The sequence below is a fragment of the Lampris incognitus genome, chromosome 2 (assembly GCF_029633865.1).
Source record: "Lampris incognitus isolate fLamInc1 chromosome 2, fLamInc1.hap2, whole genome shotgun sequence".
NCBI lineage: Eukaryota > Metazoa > Chordata > Actinopteri > Lampriformes > Lampridae > Lampris > Lampris incognitus.
In genome coordinates, this window is record NC_079212.1 from 15,406,996 (window position 1) to 15,428,841 (window position 21,846).

The 21,846-nt window shown below is 41.3% G+C and overlaps 1 protein-coding gene across 1 annotated transcript; it reads left to right on the forward strand.

Moving 5' to 3' along the window:
- The first annotated feature begins 1,930 nt into the window (after positions 1-1,930).
- Positions 1,931-20,089, forward strand: wdr46 (WD repeat domain 46). The gene is made up of 14 exons (XM_056274603.1): positions 1,931-1,998; positions 2,290-2,463; positions 2,667-2,747; positions 2,903-3,018; positions 3,143-3,230; positions 3,343-3,404; positions 3,652-3,756; positions 3,887-4,037; positions 4,499-4,734; positions 6,921-7,074; positions 7,874-8,021; positions 19,008-19,198; positions 19,345-19,458; positions 19,552-20,089. Exons 1-14 carry the CDS (start codon positions 1,945-1,947, stop codon positions 19,669-19,671), a joined length of 1,794 nt encoding a protein of 597 aa, XP_056130578.1. The 5' UTR covers positions 1,931-1,944; the 3' UTR covers positions 19,672-20,089.
- The last annotated feature ends 1,757 nt before the right edge of the window (positions 20,090-21,846 follow it).

Below are 21,846 nucleotides of genomic sequence, written 5' to 3' on the forward strand. Positions count from 1 at the left end.
GCAGAAATCAAGGCCAGAGGAGATGAAGGCATGGATCAGTGTCTCAGCAGCAGGGCGTGTGAGCAAGTGTCTTATTTTCGCAATGTTGCGAAGGTGGTAGAAGGAGGATTTGACAATTTGGTGGATATGGGGCTCAAGGGAGAGGGTGAGATCAAGGATCACACCAAGGTTGCATGCCTGGGAGGAAGGGGGGACAATAGTGCCATCGATTGTGAGTGCGATGTTGTTGATTTGGCTGAGTGTGGACTTAGAGCCAATGAAGAGGAGTTCAGTTTTGTCACTGTTGAGTTTGAGGAGGTTTTGCTGCATCAAGACTTGATGACAAGATGACACCCGGACTCAACCTGAGGCAATGGAAGAACTATAGAATTGTCCATAGTTAGGGAAAAACTATCAGGTTTAGCCAAAGCTGATTTAGTACCTACTAAGAGGACATCGGTTTTATCACTATTAAGTTTGAGGAAGTAATATGAAAACCAGGATTTAATTTCTAGTAAGCAGTCAGAAAGGGAATCAGAATCAGAATACGTTATCTATCCCTGAGGGGAAATTGAGTTCTAGTACAGTCACTCACGCTGTAATAACGAAAAACTAACAAGATACAAGATAAGAAAAGAGAAACAGAAACAAGCAGAAATAAAAGATAAATAAGAAATTGAAAGAAAGGGGAGTTATTCGAAAAGAGCTCCACTCTTCCAAGTGGGTGGAAGAGTGGAGGCAGGCTTGGTGGATAGATAAAGCTGTGTGTCATCCGCATAGCAGTGAATTTTAATGCCAAATTTCCTAAAAATGTGGGCAAGAGGTAATAAGTAAATAATAAATAGGAGCGGCCCCAATACAGAGCCCCGGGAACACCAGTAGTAACAGGAAATGGCTGTGATCTCAAATGTTTAAGTTGGACAAACTGAGTGCGGCCAGGGAGATATGATCTAAACCAGTCAAGGGGGGGGGGCAGTTATTCAAATGGGAGCTAATCTCTCTAGGAGGATGTTATGTGAGATGGTATCAAAGGCTGCACTCGGGTCAAGAAGGACAAGTGTGGTTAAGAGCCCAGAGTCAGCTGCCATCAACAGATCATTAGTGATTTTCACCAAGGCTGTCTCCGTACTGTGCATGTATTGAAAACCAGACTGGAATTGTTCAAACAGATTGTTGTGCTTCAAGTGAGCGTGTACCTGAGATGCGACTGCTCTTTCAACTGTTTTATTCTGCACAGTTCACTTTCCGCCATACCACTCCTTCACTATGTACAGTTACAGTTAACATATTAATTACAACTACATACCTCTGTATATACTGTTACATTTCAATGTCAACTGTTAATTTTAGATTGAATGTGTGACTTTACTTTAGTTTAGTTTAAATTTAAGTTTATTCTTCTCCGGCCTGTATACACTGTGAACTTTTAGCTTTTTTTAAATTATTTTTAGTTGTTTTTAGCTATAGTTTTTAATTTCTCATGCTGGATTGTAAATACTGTAATCTATATATTTCTTTATTTTTTGTTAATTTTTAGCTTTTTGTTTTTAATTTTAACTTAATCTGTTATGTCATATTCTTAAGCTTTTTTGAGGTTGAACTGATACCTAAGCATTTCATTGCCAGCAATGCCTGCCACGTTATATTGCGGGGCATTTGACAAACAATTTGAGACTTGAAATTGTTTTTTGTTTTTTTTCCTGCCCGTTTGATCTGCACTCAAGTCCAGTAGGTGGCGATAATCTAACAAAAGCTGGTTCTCCAGGCGCCGATAGACAAGAGAAGGGGGAGGAAGAAGAAACAGGAGCCGTGTGGTTAAATTAACGCAAATTCAGTGGATTTGGTCGGAAGCCTTGAATGCCCTGAAGCTTTCTGGCAGAAAGCCCTGAAGGCAAACTCCTCCCGCGTGCAAAGTGCTACACGCGAATCGGCTCTGTGACGTACACCGGAAAGTACACAACCAAGATGGCGTCCTCCGAGGGAGCAACGTTGAATGAGACACATGTGGGGAAAAAGAAGGTAAATATGAATAATTGCTAAATGGTTATATCTAAGACGCCTTTAGTGTTACGGTTACACTAAAGGGGATGTCTTAATGTCAACTTAAGTATGGACCAGTAAGGGTTACATAGCTTTGTAGCGTGCTCCTGAAACAACCAGCCAACGAAGTCTCGCATTAGCTGAATGTTTGCTAATGTTAGCATTAATTCGTTCAGCCTAAAAAAGCATTCTTATAACTAATGTCGATTTTCTTGACTCAACTAATCCATTATTTACATGCAACATGACACATTGTCCCTCTTCTTACAGACTTCAGTGCGTTACTGGGAAGAGCCTAAGGAAGAAAATAAGGCTACAGCTAAAAATAAGTATCATGGAAAAAAGAGTAAACGGCATTTGCAAGGAAAAGAGCCAAGAATACACGGAGCCAAGAAAAGCAATCAACAAAGAAATAAAAGCGGGAAACAGAAAGTCTTATCAAGGGTAAGTAACTACCGACTGTGATTCAAGTTATGTCTAACTTGCTTGAAGATGCTACTTTCGTTAATTTGTGTCTACCAGCGCTGGACAGCAGTTGGTGAAATCTTGTGCCTGTTAAGTCTATCCTGCCATTTGCTGCGCTTAACTTGACTTTTTGAGGACTCAATTCATATTATCTCTTCTGGTGATTCCTCGTGCTCCTTTAGAAAACGGACACATTTCCTGGAGCTGTACCAGTTCCAGAAGAGAAACTGCGGAAGTTCCGGAGGAAAGAGAAGAGTAAACTGGTAATGTCCTCAACTGTCTCTCTGTCTGTCTGTCTGTCTCTCCACTATTCAGATGCAATAAGTACTTTTTTTCTTTATTCATGATTGCTATTAACCAAGTAGATTAAATCATTGCTAGAAGTTAACCTTGTAGTCTTTCATTCTGCCTTCTCTAGCCTCCTCGTCGGCATATCAAGCTGAGAGCAGCTGTGGCTCACTCACAGGCCATCACAAATCTGTCCCAGAAACAAGCCGCACGCTGGGACCAACTGCTTCTCCCAGAGGATGCAGGGTAGTTCAATTCTGATGTCGCCAAGTCTTTCATATAAGTTTTTTACAAGCCATGAAAAGAGACAGACATTTAAGACTATCAAAAGACAGCGCCTGCATGTGACACCTCTTCCATTTTCAATTAGTTTCCTTGAAGGAGATGAGGATGAGGACACATGTACTATATCCCAAGAGGACATTGCAGATGCAGTTGACATAGCGTCTGGGGCAAAAGTGAGACACTAATGGGTGCTGCACGATTTTACTTCCTGATTTGTAAATAATGATCTGTCAGTGATGCTTAAACTTTGCCCTTTAATTCTTTTTTTTCTCTCCCATTTGACAGTATTTTAATCTTAATTTGTCCCAGTTTGGACCATATCGACTGGATTACAGCAAAACTGGACGGTCAGTATCTGTCTGTCTTTCTAGAAATGAGTCTTCCCTACATATGACAAGTGATTAAATTCAAGGGACTGATACTAGCAGATCACTGACATATTGGTTGGAAATGCAAAAAATGTTATGAGAATGCTATGCCTTTTTGAGATTTTGTGCTTTTTTTGTTTTTTGTTTTTTTTACTCATGGCAAATGCGTTTTATATATTCATATGTTTTGAGAACTTATTTTTGTCATGTGTTCTCTTTTGTTCAGCCAGCTGCTACTTGCCGGGAAGAGAGGTCATGTGGCATGCCTGGACTGGCAGACCAAACAGCTTATGTGTGAGATAAATGTGATGGAGACTGTCAATGATGTAAAGTAAGTTGGCCAACTATATTTCAAGTAGCATCACACAAGCCACAAAAATAAAATTTTTAACATTCTGTACCATTCAAACCTCTTGACATCCTTCCTTGTCTAAATCATATTGAATTACTGCCTCATTTAGGTGGCTCCATACTGAGAATATGTATGCAGTTGCTCAGAAGAAGTGGCTGTATATCTATGACTCCAAGGGAATTGAGCTTCATTGCATACGCAAGTTCAACGATGTCCTCCGTATGCAGTTCCTCCCCTACCACTTTCTGCTGGCCACAGCGGTGGGTTCACTAAAATGTCTCCACTGGGCTTTGTTCAAAATGTGTTTTACATTTATGTTAATGATTTGAGTGCTGTAGATTTGACTGCATAGTGATGCTGTTACTTAAAACAAAAGCTTAAATATTGCCTTGCAGTCAAGATAAACAAAAGATAGAAAACTATTATACTCAAAAGGACAATGACAGAAATAGACATGGCTGGCAGGGTTGAGGTAGGTTGCCAACCCAGGTTAGGGAGTGAAGTTGGGGTTGAACCCTATACAGTATTTTGGTCACGATGGTTCCACCCTTGTCACTTTGGTATGGGCTCTCTTTAGGATAAGGGACAGAGAAATGTTTTCATGTAAATATCAGTGCTAGGTGTTCGTGTTGTCAAAATATATGAATCTGATGAGTGGCAGCTCTGATGTGTGGATATTACTTTTGTCAACTGCTCTTGTGGTTTTTTTTCCCATGGTCAGAGTGCCACTGGTTTCCTGCAATACCTGGATGTGTCTGTGGGGAAAGAAGTGGTGGCCATCCCCACCAAGGCTGGTAGGCTAGACGTGATGTGCCAGAATCCTCAGAATGCTATCATCCACCTAGGACATTCCAATGGCACCGTCACTCTTTGGTCCCCCAACCAGAAAGAAGCTCTTGTCAAGATGCTGTGTCACCAGGGGGGCGTACGTTCCATCGCAGTTGACAAGAGTGGCATGTGAGTTTCTACTAAAATTATATAATTCCAGTGCAGTGTAGAATGTGTGTTTTTGATACTGTAAATTCTCAAATAAAAGCTGGGTTTCAAACAATGGCTGGTCACAAATAATAGATGGTTGTTTGGCTTGTATGGGCAATAAGGGCCAGTCCCAAATGAAGGCTGGATTATAAAAAAGGATTTTACAGGAAGTTTGGGTGGTCTATTCAGCATATTTCCACAATATTAATGACATGATTACAGTGTCATTGGCGTCCCATACTAAGCTCTGAGTTTCACTTTTTAAAGTTGAAATTCACTAATGATCCATTAATAAATTGTTATTTTATCCACCTGGACCATTGAGTCGGGTTACGTAATACTAAATGGCATTTTTATCACATGAGTCACGTGGATCACGGACTCGTTCTGAATGGGTCGCGGAGTGTGGTTAAAAAAAACCAACAACTTCTATTTAAACAATAGAAAAGCTAACCCATTAATGCGATATCAATGCCCAGGCAAAGGTGAATATGCGCTACCAGCGGGGGGCGGTGTTGCAGCAAATAATTGCGGACAAAATAATATCTCCTACCTACTTTTAAGGAAAATATATTAGGCAGCATGCTTTTAAGCTGTAATCTATAAATCCTGTTGTTGTTTTTTTTGAAGCACAAAAAAATACAACCAAATCAGTTTTCAATACTTTTTTTTCAAAGATATTTTTACTGGATTTTAAACAACAAGCAATACTTAGAAAGCTTTTAAAACAAGTGCATGATATGTCAGATTTACATGATATTAAAATGATATAGGAACATGACACACTTATCCCCAATCTTTATCATTGTCATCACACTATTGTTCTAAGGGCATATAAATTATAATTTGTATGAAGTTTGTTTCAATGGCTTGTGATTTAAAACCACTGACACAGTTAGAATGAGGAGACCATTCAGCTTTTCAATAGCACGCTGAAGAAGGATTGTGGACACATTCACAATTGGGTACCAGCACACACTCACGAATAGTCTGGCTGAAGTGGTTGTCAATAGTCCAAGACAATCTATCATAATTTTAAGAACATGCATTTAGAGCATCCGGGTAGCATGGCGGTCTATTCCGTTGACTACCAACACGGGGATCGCCGGATCGAATCCCCGTGTTACCGCCGGCTTGGTTGGGCATCCCTACAGACACAATTGGCCGTGCTGCGGGTGGGAAGCCGGGTGTGGGTATGTGTCCTGGTCACTGCACTAACGCCTCCTCTGGTCGGTCGGGGCGCCTATTCGGGAGGGAGGGGGGAACTGGGGGGAGTGGCGTGATCCTCCCATGGATTATGTCCCCCTGGCGAAACTCCTCTCTTTCAGGTGAAAAGAAGCAGTTGGCGACTCCACATGTATTAGAGGAGACGTGGTAGTCTGCAGCCCTCCCTGGATCGGCAGAGGGGGCGGCGCAGCGACTGGGACAGCTCAGAAGGGTGGGGTAATAGGCCGGATATAATTGGGGAGAAAAAGGGGGAAACCCCCCCCCCACTCCCAAAAAAACCCCCCAAAACAACATGCATTTAAATCACAAATATTTTGGAAAAGTCATGGAAGATCCAGTCTCTTGCATTTTTAGTCTTGGATAAATATATTTTCTAAGGGCCTGTGTATATTACCGTGTGCTTTGGTAACAGTCAAAGCAAAGGAACAGGTTGGACCCTGAGCATGATCACTCCAGACTTTGAAACTATTATCAGGAGTAAAGCAGATCCCCAGCTATCTCATTAGCTTCCCCAAATGCTACGTTTAGTAGAACTACTCGGAGTGATTATCATATTATGTGTATAAACACAGTATACAGTTATGATGTTCATATTATTCATATTCACCAGGATCAGCAACATGTTCATACTCGTCAGTTTATTAAGCAGGAACAGTTTGTTATGGCTAGAGTAATGTGCTTTGAGTGCAGGAATAAAAATATGTATTTTATGTTTAAAAACAGTCATGACATTGTGTATATGCGGTTACTAACCCATTTTTGAGAAATAAATTTGCTTGGTTTGAATTCCATAAAAGTGAGTCGTGACCTAATGACCATGGGAAAATGTGGGTCCCAAGGCCAGACCAGTTGAGAACTGCTGCCTTAGTGTATTCCGTATCTTTCAGTGGCTGTCATAATGTAGTCTCCAAGGATGCTTTCCTCTGATTTCTTGGTAGGTATATGGTGACATCAGGCATGGACAAGAAGTTGAAGGTTTATGACATCAGAGCCTTCAAGCCCTTGCAGTCGTACTTCCTGCCTGCTGGAGCTTCCTGTCTGTCGTTGAGCCAGAGGGGACTTCTGTCAGCAACCACGGGAGACATTGTCCAGGTCACCATGTATTCAGCACTAGATGATTAATTTTTCATTGGTGAACTTGTAAGATAAACATTCATTTTAAATGACACAAACATGTACATCTTGGTTCAAAATCTTAGTGACATGTTGGTTTAAACCTGCAGTCCGGAAGTTTTTCCTCCCCCTTTACCAGTGAAAGATATTCTCTTCTTTCAGCGCTCTCCAATGAGAAACGCTACATGAAATTGTCCATTTTTGTCCTCACCGTCAATCGCTTTCTTTTCTGTTTTTGATTTTAAACCTTCCTCTGAACACTGAGTTTCTTTTTTCTCTGAAGCATCAGAAACTTTTCTTGGACCCATCTTGGGTTTTTCCGCCATAGCTTCCAAGCCCGGAAGCTTTCTGACAGAAAGCCCTGAAGGCAAGCCAGTCAGAGGCATACAAATGCTTTTGTGACATGAAAGATCAGCTTTGGCAAAGCAATCATTGCTTGCTGGCGTAAAACGCATCACTACACATAACTTTACCCGGTGGTGATGGGTTTAAACAGCATTGCGTGAACTCCGTTGGTAAGGGCTTCAATGTCACGCACATTCATTTATATGTTAAAGTCCCACATTCTAGCTTTAAGTCCATAGGTGAAGTGTTCTTTAAAATACAACGTATTCATTTTTGGAAGAATCATTACCTAAGCGCCATTGTTTGTTTTATTTTTTGTTATAAATTATTTTGACAGAGATCATTTTGTTATTTTCAGAGGTGATTATCAATAGGGGGGTCAAACTTTCCTGTTTGTCTGGTATTTATAAAGGCATTGATTTTCTCTGTGCAGGTGTACAGGAATGTATGGAGTACTCCAGTGAACAAGCCTTACATGGCACATAAAGTGCGGGGAGCAGTGTGGGGGCTGCACTTCTGTCCATTTGAAGATGTCCTTGGAGTTGGCCATGGTGAAGGCTTCACCAGTATACTAGTTCCAGGTTAGTTATGATGAGACACAATACTTGTGTAGTTTCTCATCTTGGAGGGGATTGTGCGTTTGGTCGGGTGTGTGCGTGTTTGTGCAGCTATTCTCACATACTACTGGACCTATCAGCCTAATATTTTTTGTGCACAGTTATGACTGTATCATCAAAAACCTCATGTGGTTATTAGAAATTTTGAAAAACCAGTTTTATACCGAAATTGAGTAATATTCATTCACTCTCTAGCTCACTCGACCATCGCTGCGCCCTCTCTGGCTCATGCTCTCAGCTCGCTTGCGATCTGTGTTTGAAAGTGCGTGTCCTCAGCTAATCCCAAATACTACTGGACCTATCAGCCTAATATTTTTTGTGCACAATTATGACTGTATGATCAAGAACCTCTCGTGGTTGCGGTGATTCAAAACTTTTGAAAAACCTGTTTTATACAGCAATTGAGCGCTAACTCCTCAGCCGTTTTTTGTTTGGTTTTTTTTTTTTTTTGCCTAAGTCCACACACCGAAGGGGAGATAACGCAGGCAGTGCCTCTGTATTTTCCCTTCTCCTGGTAGGTGAAAAAAGAGGCGGTTTGTCAAGCACCTGGGAAGGGGGGGATACGCCAAATCTTTGCAAGATCTTTTTAAAAGGAAAGCCAAACACGAAATTTGACTACAGTGAGGAGTTCTGCACCAGCCACCCAAGCCAGTCTAATCTCTGGGCTTGTTGACATTACATATCATCAAGTGGTTCAAAATAGAAGTGCCGCTTCTCTGCATTATATTTGATTTTAAAACAACCAGAACAGGCCATTTTGGTTTCTGCGGTGTCCATGGAAATCGAACTGCATTGTAAAATATATGACTTAATTTTCCTTGTTGTTTCCAGTATACTATAAGGACCAGCTCACAGATCTTGCTGGTAGCTTGGTAGCCATCAGTGTAATGCAACACGTGATAGTGATGTCTTTATGCATGCTCAGTAATCCAGGAAAGAAAATCAAAGAAGGTTGAATCAGTTCATCTGGATACAGTGTTTATTGACAGATCCAAAGGAATTGAATCAAGTGCAACTGGACTTGGTATATCCGTGAAGACGTTTCGCCTCTCATCCAAGAGGCTTCCTCAGTTCGTGCCTTTCTGATTAGACCAAGCTAGTCTATCTCTAACCATGACCTGGATGAATGAGAACATTCACAGACATTTATTGACAGATATGTTTAATTACTCATCTAAGTGACATCTTCAGTCATTTAGATGAGTGATAAAACGTATCTATCGATAAACAGTGTATCCAGATGAACTGACTCAACCCTCTTTGACATGATAGTGATATTTGTATGTGACTTGCACCTTATCAACAGTATTCCCCTAGATATTCTCTAGATACGCAGATGAGCGCATAATCCAACATCCATTATCCAGATACCAATATTCCAGACAACTAGAAACAATTTATTAACATCTATGGACAATGAATGAAGTAATTAACACAATCTTTACAGTTTTGTCAGAGCCAAACCTGTGGTCCACCTGTCTGCTTTGTGCCTAGGCCTGCCTGACTGATATTGCTCTCAGTGAGAGAGGATGCCATATACATGTCAGCAGAGTGTAATCAATATGTTCACCTTTACTGTCTTGCAAGGGTACTTAAATGATATGGCTGGTGAATTTTTATTTTTTTGGTATTGTTGTGATGGTCTACAAGACGATCGAAACCAACAATGATTTTCTCCTACTCACCAGCGTCTGGGTTATGGCCAGTGTCAAAGATAGTGACAATATGCAAGCCATTTAACTCCATTGCATTCCAAAAAACGGGTTTACTAGGTCACAGAGCTGTATCCTTGTTTTGGCCTGTACAACTCACCTTTACGAACAATGTGAGCATTGTAGCTTTCTCTGGATGTGTTCAGACAACTATGGCAACAAGTTTCTTTTCTATGTAAAGAAGACACTGCGCTTGCATCGCAGGCAGGATTTTCAAACTGAAACAGTAACTTAAGCTTTTCTGTGCAACTTCCACTTTTTCATTACCATCTCTGTGTGAGACAACGAACTGAACAGTTATAGAAAGGTATGGACAACATGATTGTCAACAGAGCATAACTTCCACTTTTTCCGCTCTGGCCCAGTGTTATGCTGGGAGTGAGTGGAAGCTATCAGAAATCCTCAATTCAATCCGAAAATAACAACGGGGCTGTTGAGTCCAGGATCATTTCACAAGTAATGACTACAAAGGGATGGGGGCATCTGGGTGGCGTAGCATTCTATTCCGTTGCCTGAAGGGTGAAAACTTACTACATAACCATAAAACAAGATGTTGTGCCAGTAATTGCATCACTTGATACAATAGGGCTAATGTCACTGCAGGTTATTTCTACCATAGTATGTGGAGAAAAGGTAGTCCAGTTAAACTCATTTTCATAAGTTATTACTGGAAAAGTTATGATCAAATTAACATTTGTGAGCCTAAAGAAGTAAATGTTGTCTGCCGATTCAATATTAAATTGCAGACAACCGCTGGGACATTGTTATTTTGTCTACTCGTTAAAGTCAGGGTGTTGTTACACAAGTGGGTTCACCATGTTCGTCATCTTAGAGCTCTCATAATATCGGGTCCAGGATGTCCCATTCTGTGCAGCATCTGCATTCTTCCTCAGTTGGCATTGCTGAGAAATGACCTCAGCTGCACCACTAATCTCTGGTAGTTCTGTCTTGTTCCTGTATATGAATTGCTGTTTTAGTATCTACAATCCTTGCATTTAGTCTTTCCCTTTCTGTGCTTTGTCATCGTATTTCCTCTTGGGAATACTCGGGCTCATATAAATATAGTTGAATGGGTCCACCAAATCTGACCTATCCATCTACTCCATTGACACTTTTTTCTTCAAAATCAGCCAATTTGTTTAAAGAATTTTGTGAAGAGTGAGAATTAGGAATAAAATGAGTGTGTGATACGCCTAGCCTGTCAATCCTGCCTGTGTTACTGTTGGCCCTCATATTGGCACGAAATTTCATGAGCATGCACCGTGTCTTGTTTACATAGAATATAAACTTGTTGTTGTGGCCGTCTGTGAACACATTTCGAGAAAACCACAATACCCACGTTGTTTGTAATGATGAGTTGTGTCGGTCAAAATGAGGATGCAGCTCTGACCTGGTTAAACCAGTTTTTGGAATATAATGGAGCTCAATGGGTTGCATATGTCGCCGTCTCTGATGTTGACCATTACTCGGCTGCTGATGAGTAGGAGAAAATCCTTGTCTGTTTCAGCTTTCTCATAGACCATGTTGATAATACAAAAAACAAAAATGCACAGCCATGTCCTTTAAGACCTGGCATGGTGTGCAATTCCTTTTTTTTTCTTCAGTATTTTTATTGGCGATGTAGATACAAATACAGTATCCGGTAGTAACAAATATCTCCACATTTTATATTTTTAGAAGAAATGCAAAACAAATAGAACAGACAAAACAACAGATGACCCCCCCCCCATGCCTTAGGAGTATTGGAAAATAAAATGACAATACCATATCTCAGTCTCACCTGTTCATAATAGGTTCACGGATTTACATTGATTAAGTCTCAGAGGCAAGAGCATTAAACAATGTGCATTTGTAAAATACATGTAAAAAGTAAGCGAGCCAGCCAAAGCTGCAAGGGTATAGATGAATAATGACAAATTCAGTATAGTTTTGATAGAATCAGGACAGATGTCTCATCACCATCTGGTCTCTACTGTGAGGGTAATACAGACAGGTTGGCAAAATAGGAAAGGAAAGGCTGCCATTTGGAGTAAAAACGTTCTTTTGATCCCCTCAAAGTATATTTAATTTTCTCTATGGTTAAATCTGACATTATATCTTCTAACCACCCAGATGGTGATGAGGGAGATTTCCAGGCCAAAAGAATCCTTTGGTGAGCCAGAAGAGATATGAATGCAATAATATCACTTTGTTTAGTGTTCAAGGATAAGAACAAATTATTTGTTGGTACTCCAGAGATGGCGATTTGTGGATTTGGTTCAATGGGGACTCCTATGACATCCTAGGGTGTTGAAAACTAAAGACCAATAATTTTGAAGTGCAGCGCATGACCAAAACATATGGGTCAGATTTGTGGGTGAGTGAGAGAAATGGCCACACTGTGGATCTAAGCCTGGATATATCTCAGCTAGCCTGGATTTACTAAAATGGATTCTATATAAAACCTTAAATTGAATAAGTGTTAGGCTGGCACACGATGAGGAGTTAACCCATTTTAACACTCCCTCCCAATAGTCATATGTTAGCTCAATATCTAGTTCCTTCTGCCAGTGTGCTTTGATTTTTTGAGTTGAATGATTTTCTAAACTTACGAGGCTGTCATACAAGAAATATATTAGCCCTTTTTGAGCAGAGAGAATAGAATAGAATAGAATACACTTTATTTGTCATTTGTACATACTACATACAATGAAATTCCCTGTCTGCGTTTAACCCATCCTAGCTGTGTAGCTAGGAGCAGTGGGCAGCCACTGTGCAGCGCCCAGGGAAATATGTTAGGGTTTAACATATTTTCCCAAGTGAGTTGGGGTGGAAGAGAAGAAAATGAGGGAAATTGTTTATGTATAAAGTTACGCACTTGGGGGAAAAAAAACCTAAACATATTGGAGTGAGGTAAATTGTATTTTTTATGTAGATCATAAAAACAGGGAAATGTGTCATTGGGAAATACATCTTTAAAACATTGTAGACCTACAGCTTTCCACTTACAAAAAGTAGAGTCAAGGGTTGAGGGAGGGAAAAGATGATTGTTGGTGATAGGTCCTAATACAGATGATGTTATTAGGATCACCAACAATCACAACAACAACAAAGACAAAGGAACTGGTTGTTGATCTAAAGAGGGAAATGACACCAGTGACCCCTGTCTATATCCAGGGGGTCAGTGTGGACACTGCAGAATACTACAAGTACCTGGGGGTGTATATAGACAATAAATTGGACTGGGCTAAGAACACTGATGCCCTCTACAAGAAGGGACAGAGACGTCTCTACTTTTTGAGGAGGCTGAGGTCCTTCAACATCTGCCAGACAATGCTCAGGATGTGGTATGAGTTTGCGGCGGCCAGTGCTCTCCTGTTTGATGTTGTGTGTTGGGGGAGCAGGTTGAGGGTGGTGGATGCAAACAGGCTCAATAAACTGATCCGCAAGGCCGGTGACGTTGTGGGGGTGGAACTGGATTCTCTGGTGGTGGTTTCTGAGAGGCGGATGCTGTTGAAATTACGTGCCATCATGGACAATGTCTCCCACCCACTACATGATATTGTCAAGTACTGTGAATAAATAGCCCCATTCATTTCGGTCAAAGGCCTTATCCACATCTAGGGCTATGACTACTTCTGGAGAAGAGTTGTTGCTGAGAGAGTAAATAATATTCAAACGTTTATGACTATTTAGGAATTAATGCTGATTTTTTTTTTTTATTATTTATTTTTTTATTTTTTTATGAAGCCCGTTTGGTCTTCAGAGATGATATTTGGAAGAATTGATTCTAAGTGGAGAGCAAACACCTTTGCAATGATCTTGACATCTACATTAAGAAGTGAGATAGTGACGAAAGGATCCACAGTTAGTGGGATCCTTGTCTTTCTTAAGTAGAAGGATATGGATGCTTGACAGAGTGTCGAAGGTAACTGGCCTTTTTCAGTTGAGTCTTAGAATAGATAGACTTTGTCATTTGTACATACATGCAATTAAATTCACTCTCTGCGTTTAACCCATCCTAGCTGTGTAGCTAGGAGCAGTGGGCAGCTGCCGTGCAGCGCCCCGGGAATGATTTACCCTTGGTTTACCCTTTCAAGGTACTGACATAGACTGTGCCCGGGGATTTGAATTCAGAGTTACCTTCTCCTAGCCTTTGCCTAAACAGGCATCAACCTACAAGGCAGTAGGTGTTTTTGTTGTCAGAGTGTTTCCTTCTCCTAGCCTTTGCCTAAAGAGGCATCAACCCACCAGGCAGTGGGTGGATTTGAAATCAGAGTTCCCTTCTCCTATCCCAATTTTTTTGGCTAGACTGGGCACTATGGGAAGTACATTACAGGCATGCAGGAGGACCAGATCTGTCAGTAGGGATATCATCCTTAGCCAAAGGGCCCTTGCTGAGGTAAGGTGCTACCCCTCTACAGACTGCAGTTGCAGTTTAGCGACCAATGTGGAGGATGTAAGAAAGGAGACGAGACCACTTCTCCTTTTGACCACACAGCTGTGGGGTCATTTATTTCCTCCAACCAACTTTCTGTCAGCAGTTCAGAATGCTAAAAACCTCAGCCTTGTGTCTACCCACAATACCCCTTGCTAACCCCCGCCCACTATCTTAAAGGGACCATCTCTGGCCCACATGGTGAATATCTAACCTGCAAGTAAGTCACTACACACGCCCCCCCAGAATTCACCATGACAAAACGGAAAAAAAAATCATCGTGGCGGGGGACGAATAATGCAGCCAAAACGGCTCCTCTTGACGGGTGTGGGGGCAGGGGGGCGTCCACGCCGAAGGGGCTGGGCCAGTTGAACCGGCCTGTCCCAAGTCCAGGTGAGACAGCTTGAGGCGGTCCAACGAAACCCACTCCTGCTTACCACCGACATCCACAACAAAGTTATTAGCCCCCGCCGCCAGGACACAGAAGGGGCCATCATAGGGGTGCGGCAGGGGGGTACGGTGGGCGTCATGCCATATGAAGATGCACCAAGCCGACTGCAGGTCCTTGGGGATGTAAGACTGAGGGAGGCCGTGCTGCAAAGTTGGGACTGGAGGGAAAACGCCGGCAGCGTCCTGGAAAACAGCCCGTTGGCGGGCAGCAGACCAGGGTGCCGCACCTGACTCTTTTGCATAATATGTTCTTGGAACATATGCAAAAGAGGAGAGAGCTTGTCAGCAAACTTCTTTAGAAATCGGTAGAATAACCATCTGGACCCGGCATCTTCCCACTCTGCATTTATCTTATAGATGTAACAATTTCTGCCAAACCTACTGGCCTCTCCAAATCTGAGGCAAGATCCTCACTAATTGTTGGAGTATTTGAATTATTTAAAAGATTTATCATTTTGGAATTGTCTACTGGTGCTTCAGAATTGTATAAAGTGGAGTAAAATTATGTAACATTTTTGTTAATCTCTTTATGATCTGTCACCAGGTTATTACCAGGGACCTTCCCCTGAGGTATAAGCCGAGATGCAGATTGTTGTTTTAATTGATGAGCAAGAAGGCTACTCCCTTTTTCTCCATACTCATAATAAAAACCACGAGAATGGAGTAATGAGCGCTCTGCCTTATTTCTAGATAGCAAATTGAATTGTGATTGTAGATCTAATCTTTTTTTTAAGGAGTTTTGGTATAGGATTTATGGAACATTGGCAATCTATGTTTAATAGTGATTCTGTTAATTCTTGGAAGTTGTTTTTTGCATTGTTTACCTACATGAGAGGAATAGGAAATTATTTGCCCCCTTAGGAATGCTTTCAAAGTTTCCCATAGTAATGGGGGGCAGATGGATTCAACTATATTTGTATCTAGGAATGGGCATATATATTTTGATAGGTAGTCATAGAATTTCTTATCAGATAGCAATAGTGAGGTAAATCTTCAAGGAGGACAATCTGTCAAGTGATTGTTAATTAGTTAATTTCAAGTCAATGGGGCATGATCCAATATGACAATTACCAAAGATTCCACAGATTTGACTTCACTAAGAAGGGATGAGTCTAAAAAGAAGTAGTCTATCCTGGAAAATGTATGATGGATATTTGGGAAAAAAGGAAAAGTCTTTGGCTGAAGGGTTATAAAAACTCCACGGGTCCACACATCCATTCTCCTCCATAAACGTGGCCTATGCTTTTGCCATTCCTGTTGGGGGGACTACTGTCAAACTCGAACGATCCAATCTTGGATTGATTGCACAATTTATACCACCTGCTAATATCAGTCGGTGTGTATTTAAACAGTTGAGAGAAGATAAGGGTTTGTTAACAAATTGGGCGTCGTCCCAGTTGAGACAATATACAATGACTAAAAGAACTTGCATGTGAAATAAAGAACCCATAACAATAACATAATGACCATTGGGGTCAGAAACAGTTTTAGAGGGGATCAACTGAATTTTTTTACTGATTAATATTGCTACACCTCTAGCTTTACTGTTAAAGTTAGAATGGAAGGTTTAATTAATCCAACTTTTTCGCAACTTTTCCGCCACTTTCATATGTGTCTCCTCTAAAAACACGATCTCAGCATTGAGATGTTTAAGGTGAAAAAAAAACCGTTGAGCGTTTGATCGGGCCATTCATTCCTTTAACATTCCATGATGTAAATTTGATTGACTGACCTCCTTTATTACCCTTGGTATTTGACGCCATTTACCAAAAGAAACAAAACTAAAAACTTCAGACCTATGTTTGATATAGCAGAATGCATTTGCGAGATTGATTTTTGATATTTGACAGATAAGAGAGCATAAATACATCCTAAGGCTAACCTCTTTCATTCCCCAATGTTTCCAATGTTTAAGAACAACAAAAGAACAAAAGTCCTAGGTCTTGTTTCATAAACAGAAAAACATATTCTCAGTTTCGAGTGCATCTTAAACTTCTTCTTTTCCTTTCTCACATGAAAGTGGCTGTATTTGTAGAATAGCACTAAATGTAAGCCCCCCCCCTTTACCAAATGTAAGGGATCGTCTGAAAAGTACAAGAGTGCCCAAGTCCTGAACTATTAGAAAAATAAATAAATTTTGGCAAACAGGTGAAAGTACTTAAATACACTCAAGTACTTTGATAATTAAATTATATTGCTTGAAATGACATTTAAATTGTCTACCTACAAATGATTTATTCATTTATCAAGATATTTAGCTGTCACTTACATTTTACTTTGTCAGTAATTTTGTGACTGTCCCTAATTTGCCACTAAATTAAGCGTAGTTTGGTTTCAGCAGTGAGTGAGTAGGGGGGTTGCAACACATCTATGTAATCTTTTCCTCTTTACAGTGGATCAAGAACGTAAAAGGTATTTGAGCAATCTAATGGAGTGTCAACAGACAGAATATTAGTTGTAATCAATTTTGACCAGCTCACCCCGCCCTATTAGACATGTTTTCTAGTTCTCCCAGTGTTGGTCATAAAAGACTTGTGTATCCGCGGGACTGTCAAAGATATGAGTCTGTCCTTGGAAGTAAACTCGTAGGCAGGGGGATAAAGCAGACTGAAATGGACAGTCTTCTTGTACAGGTCCGCCTTCAACTTGTTGAAAGCTGCACGCTTCTTCACTAGGCTGGCGCTGATATCTGGGTAGATATAAATCTTGTGCCCTCAATAGAACAGATGTTCCCTTTTCCTGTGAGTGATGCATTCCTTATCTTGGAAGTGGTGAAAAAACACAATAAAAGGTCTTGCCATCCTGTTTTCGGATGTCGGTGGTTGCCCAAGACCGTGTGCACGGTCAAGGATGGGCGGAGTGGGAAAAATGTCTTTTCCAAACATGTCTGTGAATGTTCTCATTCATCCAGGTCATGGTTATCCAAAGGAATTGAATCAAGTGCAACTGGACTTGGTATATATCCGTGAAGACGTGTTGCCTCTCATCCAAGAGGCTTCATCAGTTCGTGCCTTTCTGACGAACTAGACTAGCTTGGTCTAGTCTGAAAGGCACGAACTGATGAAGCCTCTTGGATGAGAGACGAAACGTCTTCACGGATATATACCAAGTCCAGTTGTACTCAATTCAATTCCTTTGGATCTTTTCCAAACACTTCCACGAGAAACTCTGATATGAATTTCACCAGGTGGGCTCCTCCCATTTTTTTTAAGGAAATCCAATAATTTGCAGGTTTGATCGGCGAGACCTATTTTCAAGGTCATCGATCTTAGCTTTAAGCTGGGTGTTCTCCAACTCAAGAGCAGCACATTTTGTTTCCAGTGCCACCAGTCTGTCGCTGTAGTCTGATAGTGTGTGCTCAACCTTGTTTAATATTTGGCATGAGAGTCGGTTGTAGCTCAAATCTTTTCCAAAGATGCTGAGATGGGCAAAAGTGCACTTTCAAATGCTTCTTTTATCAGTGAGGTCATTGTTGTAGTTAGTTCTTTCAGTAGAACAGTACGAAGTTTGTCTAGCTCGGCGGGTATCTCAACATTAGCTTCCATATCAGGCGCCATTACAGGACTCGTGGTTTCTTGTGGGGTTAGTCGCTTCACTTCTGTCTTTTATATCTTTCCTTGTCATTTTGTGGGCCATTGCGGGTGTTTTAATATTGTAGTCCAATGTAAAAGTCAAAAATAGGAGTAAAAATTACCAACAGAACTTGAAGGCTTAAAGAAATAAAAGTTGTTTGTAGGAGCGTCCCTCACATGCGTCTTGCTCATTACATGTTTAACTGGAAGTCCATGGTGTGCAGTTCCGTGCATGGAATATATCCAGTAAGCCTACAAGGAAAATTCAAACCAGAACTGTTATAACAATTAAGGAGCATCTCTTTATTTGTAATTTGCATAAATTTCTTTCTTGACAGGTAAAGAAGGCATTCTACCAGCAATGCCTTAAACGCAGTGATTTATTTATTGACTTGAGGCCTTCAAAGTCAACACATGTATAATTGTGTGATAGTTGGTGGTTTCTGAAGGCAGCTTTTTTCTAATCAATCCGTCCCCCATCACATAGCTCAAAACACAAGATAAGACATAGAAAAGCGCCCCCAGAACGGGTAGGGATTTAATGTCTTGCACAAGGGTACTTTGGCAAGGCAGATCTTAACTGAGTATTTATGGGATATTCTGAAATGGTGTTTGGCTTAATCAGATATTTGGTTGATGCTGTAGAACATTGATCAACCTTGTCAGGAAATGGCCAGGCCAAAACATGGCTCAAAAAACCGTTTCATGTTTCACCATCCCACCAAACCATTCTTCCATCACTTCACTTTATATGCAGGTCTTGTTTCCCTTTGTTTATCTCCTTTCTTTCCTCTGATAGGTGCTGGTGAGCCTAACTTTGACGGTTTGGATGCAAATCCATACCGCAGTACAAAACAGAGGCAGGAGTGGGAGGTCAAGGCCCTTCTAGAGAAAATTCAGCCAGAGTTAATAACTCTGGACCCAAGCCAGCTAGGTCAGGTTGACCATGCCAGCTATCAACAAAGGCACCAAGACAGAGTCCAAGCTCTGGTCAGTATCTGGAATTTGGAAAGCATCTTGTCGGCAGATATCAAATTTTGTTACAGAGATCTGTGTGTATTAATAAAGTCAAACTTCCCCAAAGTTATCACATCCGCCTTTCTCTAAAATAAGTGATGTTTTTGTTGTCTTTTCAGGGATATGACCCACTTGCTGTGGAAAAATTCAAGCCAAGGTTTAAGAAAAAAGGCCGGAGCTCTAGTGGAAATATAGAAAAACGCAAGAAACAAGTGGCTCACATAGACCAGAGAGTAAGTTACCCATCATGTCAGATGCGTAAACATGTTGTTTGATTCATATCTGCAGTGAATGCCTCATTTCAACACTTACTGTTCTTCCTACAGGATGTGATCAGAAAGTCAGTGGAGGACAAAGCAAAGATGGATAGGGAAAAGAAGGAGAGGGAGAAGAGGAAAGAGAAGACATTTGGCCAGAAGTCAGCTTTGGATAGATTCCACAAATAGAAAAAAGGAAGTATTGTGCTGACCAAAATCCAGTGACATTCTGTGGGAGTGACGTTTGGACATGATTCAAAAGGCGCACTGTAACTGTCTGTCTCACTGATAAATCAGACAGTGCAGAAATGCAAATGCCGATTGCTTACCAACATTGATTTGGTCGTTTTTATTATGAGTGATCAAGTACTTGGTCGGGCTGTTTGATTTATTGCCTGTTGTGAAAAAGTATTGCTCATCTACCTGGCCAGAACAGTGAGTGTGGAGGTGTTACATGGCTGCTGGGACTTCCAGTGGAGCTGTATTTGCTCTTTTTCCACTTAATTTTGACTTTGTCGAAATTTAATGATTTGCTGGCAGAACGGAGAGCGTAACACTTTTCAAATGTTTTATATCTATGTAAATTCTGAAAATAAAATTGATAACACAGTGATGGTGAACTTTTCTGAAAAGGTCTGGTTTCAAGGATATATTGGTTAAAAATGGTATCACAACAGAGCTTGCGGCTATGGTATGACCGTCAGAAGTACTGCAAGCCTTACACATAAACTTGTAAATTCATCCTGAATGAAATGTCAAGTTGATTTGCCCTTGAAAGTCTGTTTTCCAAGGTAGAGTTATGGAACATGTCTGAGTGCAAAACAAAGGTGACTGCACCGTTAAGAAAGAGAGTTGAGTGTTATAAGTCTGCCAGTGTTCTCCATTATGGGACCTAAAATTGGTCGTATGGAAGGTAGAGCTGCAAAGTGATTGAGTGGTTGAATTTGAAATCCGTGCAACTGCTATTGAGACAGCTGAATGTGTCAACAGGATCCGGATCTCTGATAAGGGGATGTGGTTTACGCAACCTACTTTGCCACTAGGGTACATTTCCCTTCGACAGTTTCACTTTAATGTTGTGCACGCTAACATGGACCCTAATAGTCCACTAATAATTGGAATAATAACCCAATCGGAATGAAAATGCCTCATGCGACCACCTCACCGGAAGAAACTGGCCCTTTCTGTATTAATTTTCAATCGGGTTGAGAGGGGTGGTGTAAACCTTTGACGATCCGTTCAGTGGGGAAATATTAGCGCCTACAAAAATGTAAACGTTTACCTCATCCGATGGCTTCTCTGGTTGGAATAAATATCCTTTCTGCGCATGTGGGCCCCACGTGAGGATAACAGGTGACGTAATTAGCTTGTGCCTGTAGAAGCGACAGAGGACACAGCTGCTTAACTGACCGGCTCGTTCACTGCCAAATATCGCTGTTTAATGATAGTTTTGTGACTCAAACTGTCCATTTTTCTTTTCTAATCACATGTTGAGATGAAAACGTGTCGACGGAAACTTGTTTTGCACGCTGTCAGACACGACTACTACTACTACTACTACTTTCGGCTGCTCCCGTTAGGGGTCGCCACAGCGGATCATCCGTTTCCATTTCTTCCTGTCCTCTGCGTCCTCCTCTGTCACACCAGCCACCTGCATGTCCTCCCTCACCACATCCATAAACCTCCTCTTTGGCCTTCCTCTTTTCCTCTTCCCTGGCAGCTCCATATTCAGTATCCTTCTCCCAATATACCCAGCATCTCTCCTCCACACATGTCCAAGCCATCTCAATCTTGCCTCTCTTGCTTTGTCTCCAAACCGTCCAACCTGAGCGGTCCCTCTAATATACTCGTTCCTAATCCTGTCCTCCTTCGTCACTCCCAGTGAAAATCTTAGCATCTTCAACTCTGCCACCTCCAGCTCCGCCTCCTGTCTTTTCATCAGTGCCACTGTCTCCAAACCATATAACATAGCTGGTCTCACGACCATCTTGTAAACCTTCCCTTTAACTCTTGCTGGTACCCTTCTGTCGCAAATCACTCCTGACACTCTTCTCCACCCACTCCACCCTGCCTGCACTCTCTTCTTCACCTCTCTACTGCACTCCCCGTTACTTTGGACAGTTGACCTCAAGTATTTAAACTCAAATACCTTTGTCACCTCCACTCCTTGCATCCTGACCATTCCACTGTCCTCCCTCTCATTCACGCATAGGTATTCTGTCTTGATCCTACTGACTTTCATTCCTCTACTCTCCAGTGCATACCTCCACCTCTCCAGGCTCTCCTCAACCTGCACCCTACTCTCGCTACAGATCACAATGTCATCCGCGAACATCATCGTCCATGGAGACTCCTGCCTTATCT

What these genes read in the sequence shown, in the direction of transcription:
- wdr46 (XM_056274603.1), top strand. Translation starts at nt 1,945, where the DNA reads ATGGCGTCCTCCGAGGGAGCAACGTTGAATGAGACACATGTGGGGAAA. An exon ending in ACATAGCGTCTGGGGCAAAA is followed by an intron (nt 3,231 to 3,342) that starts GTGAGACACTAA and finishes CCCATTTGACAG; the next exon opens with TATTTTAATCTTAATTTGTC. An exon ending in CCACGGGAGACATTGTCCAG is followed by an intron (nt 7,075 to 7,873) that starts GTCACCATGTAT and finishes TTCTCTGTGCAG; the next exon opens with GTGTACAGGAATGTATGGAG.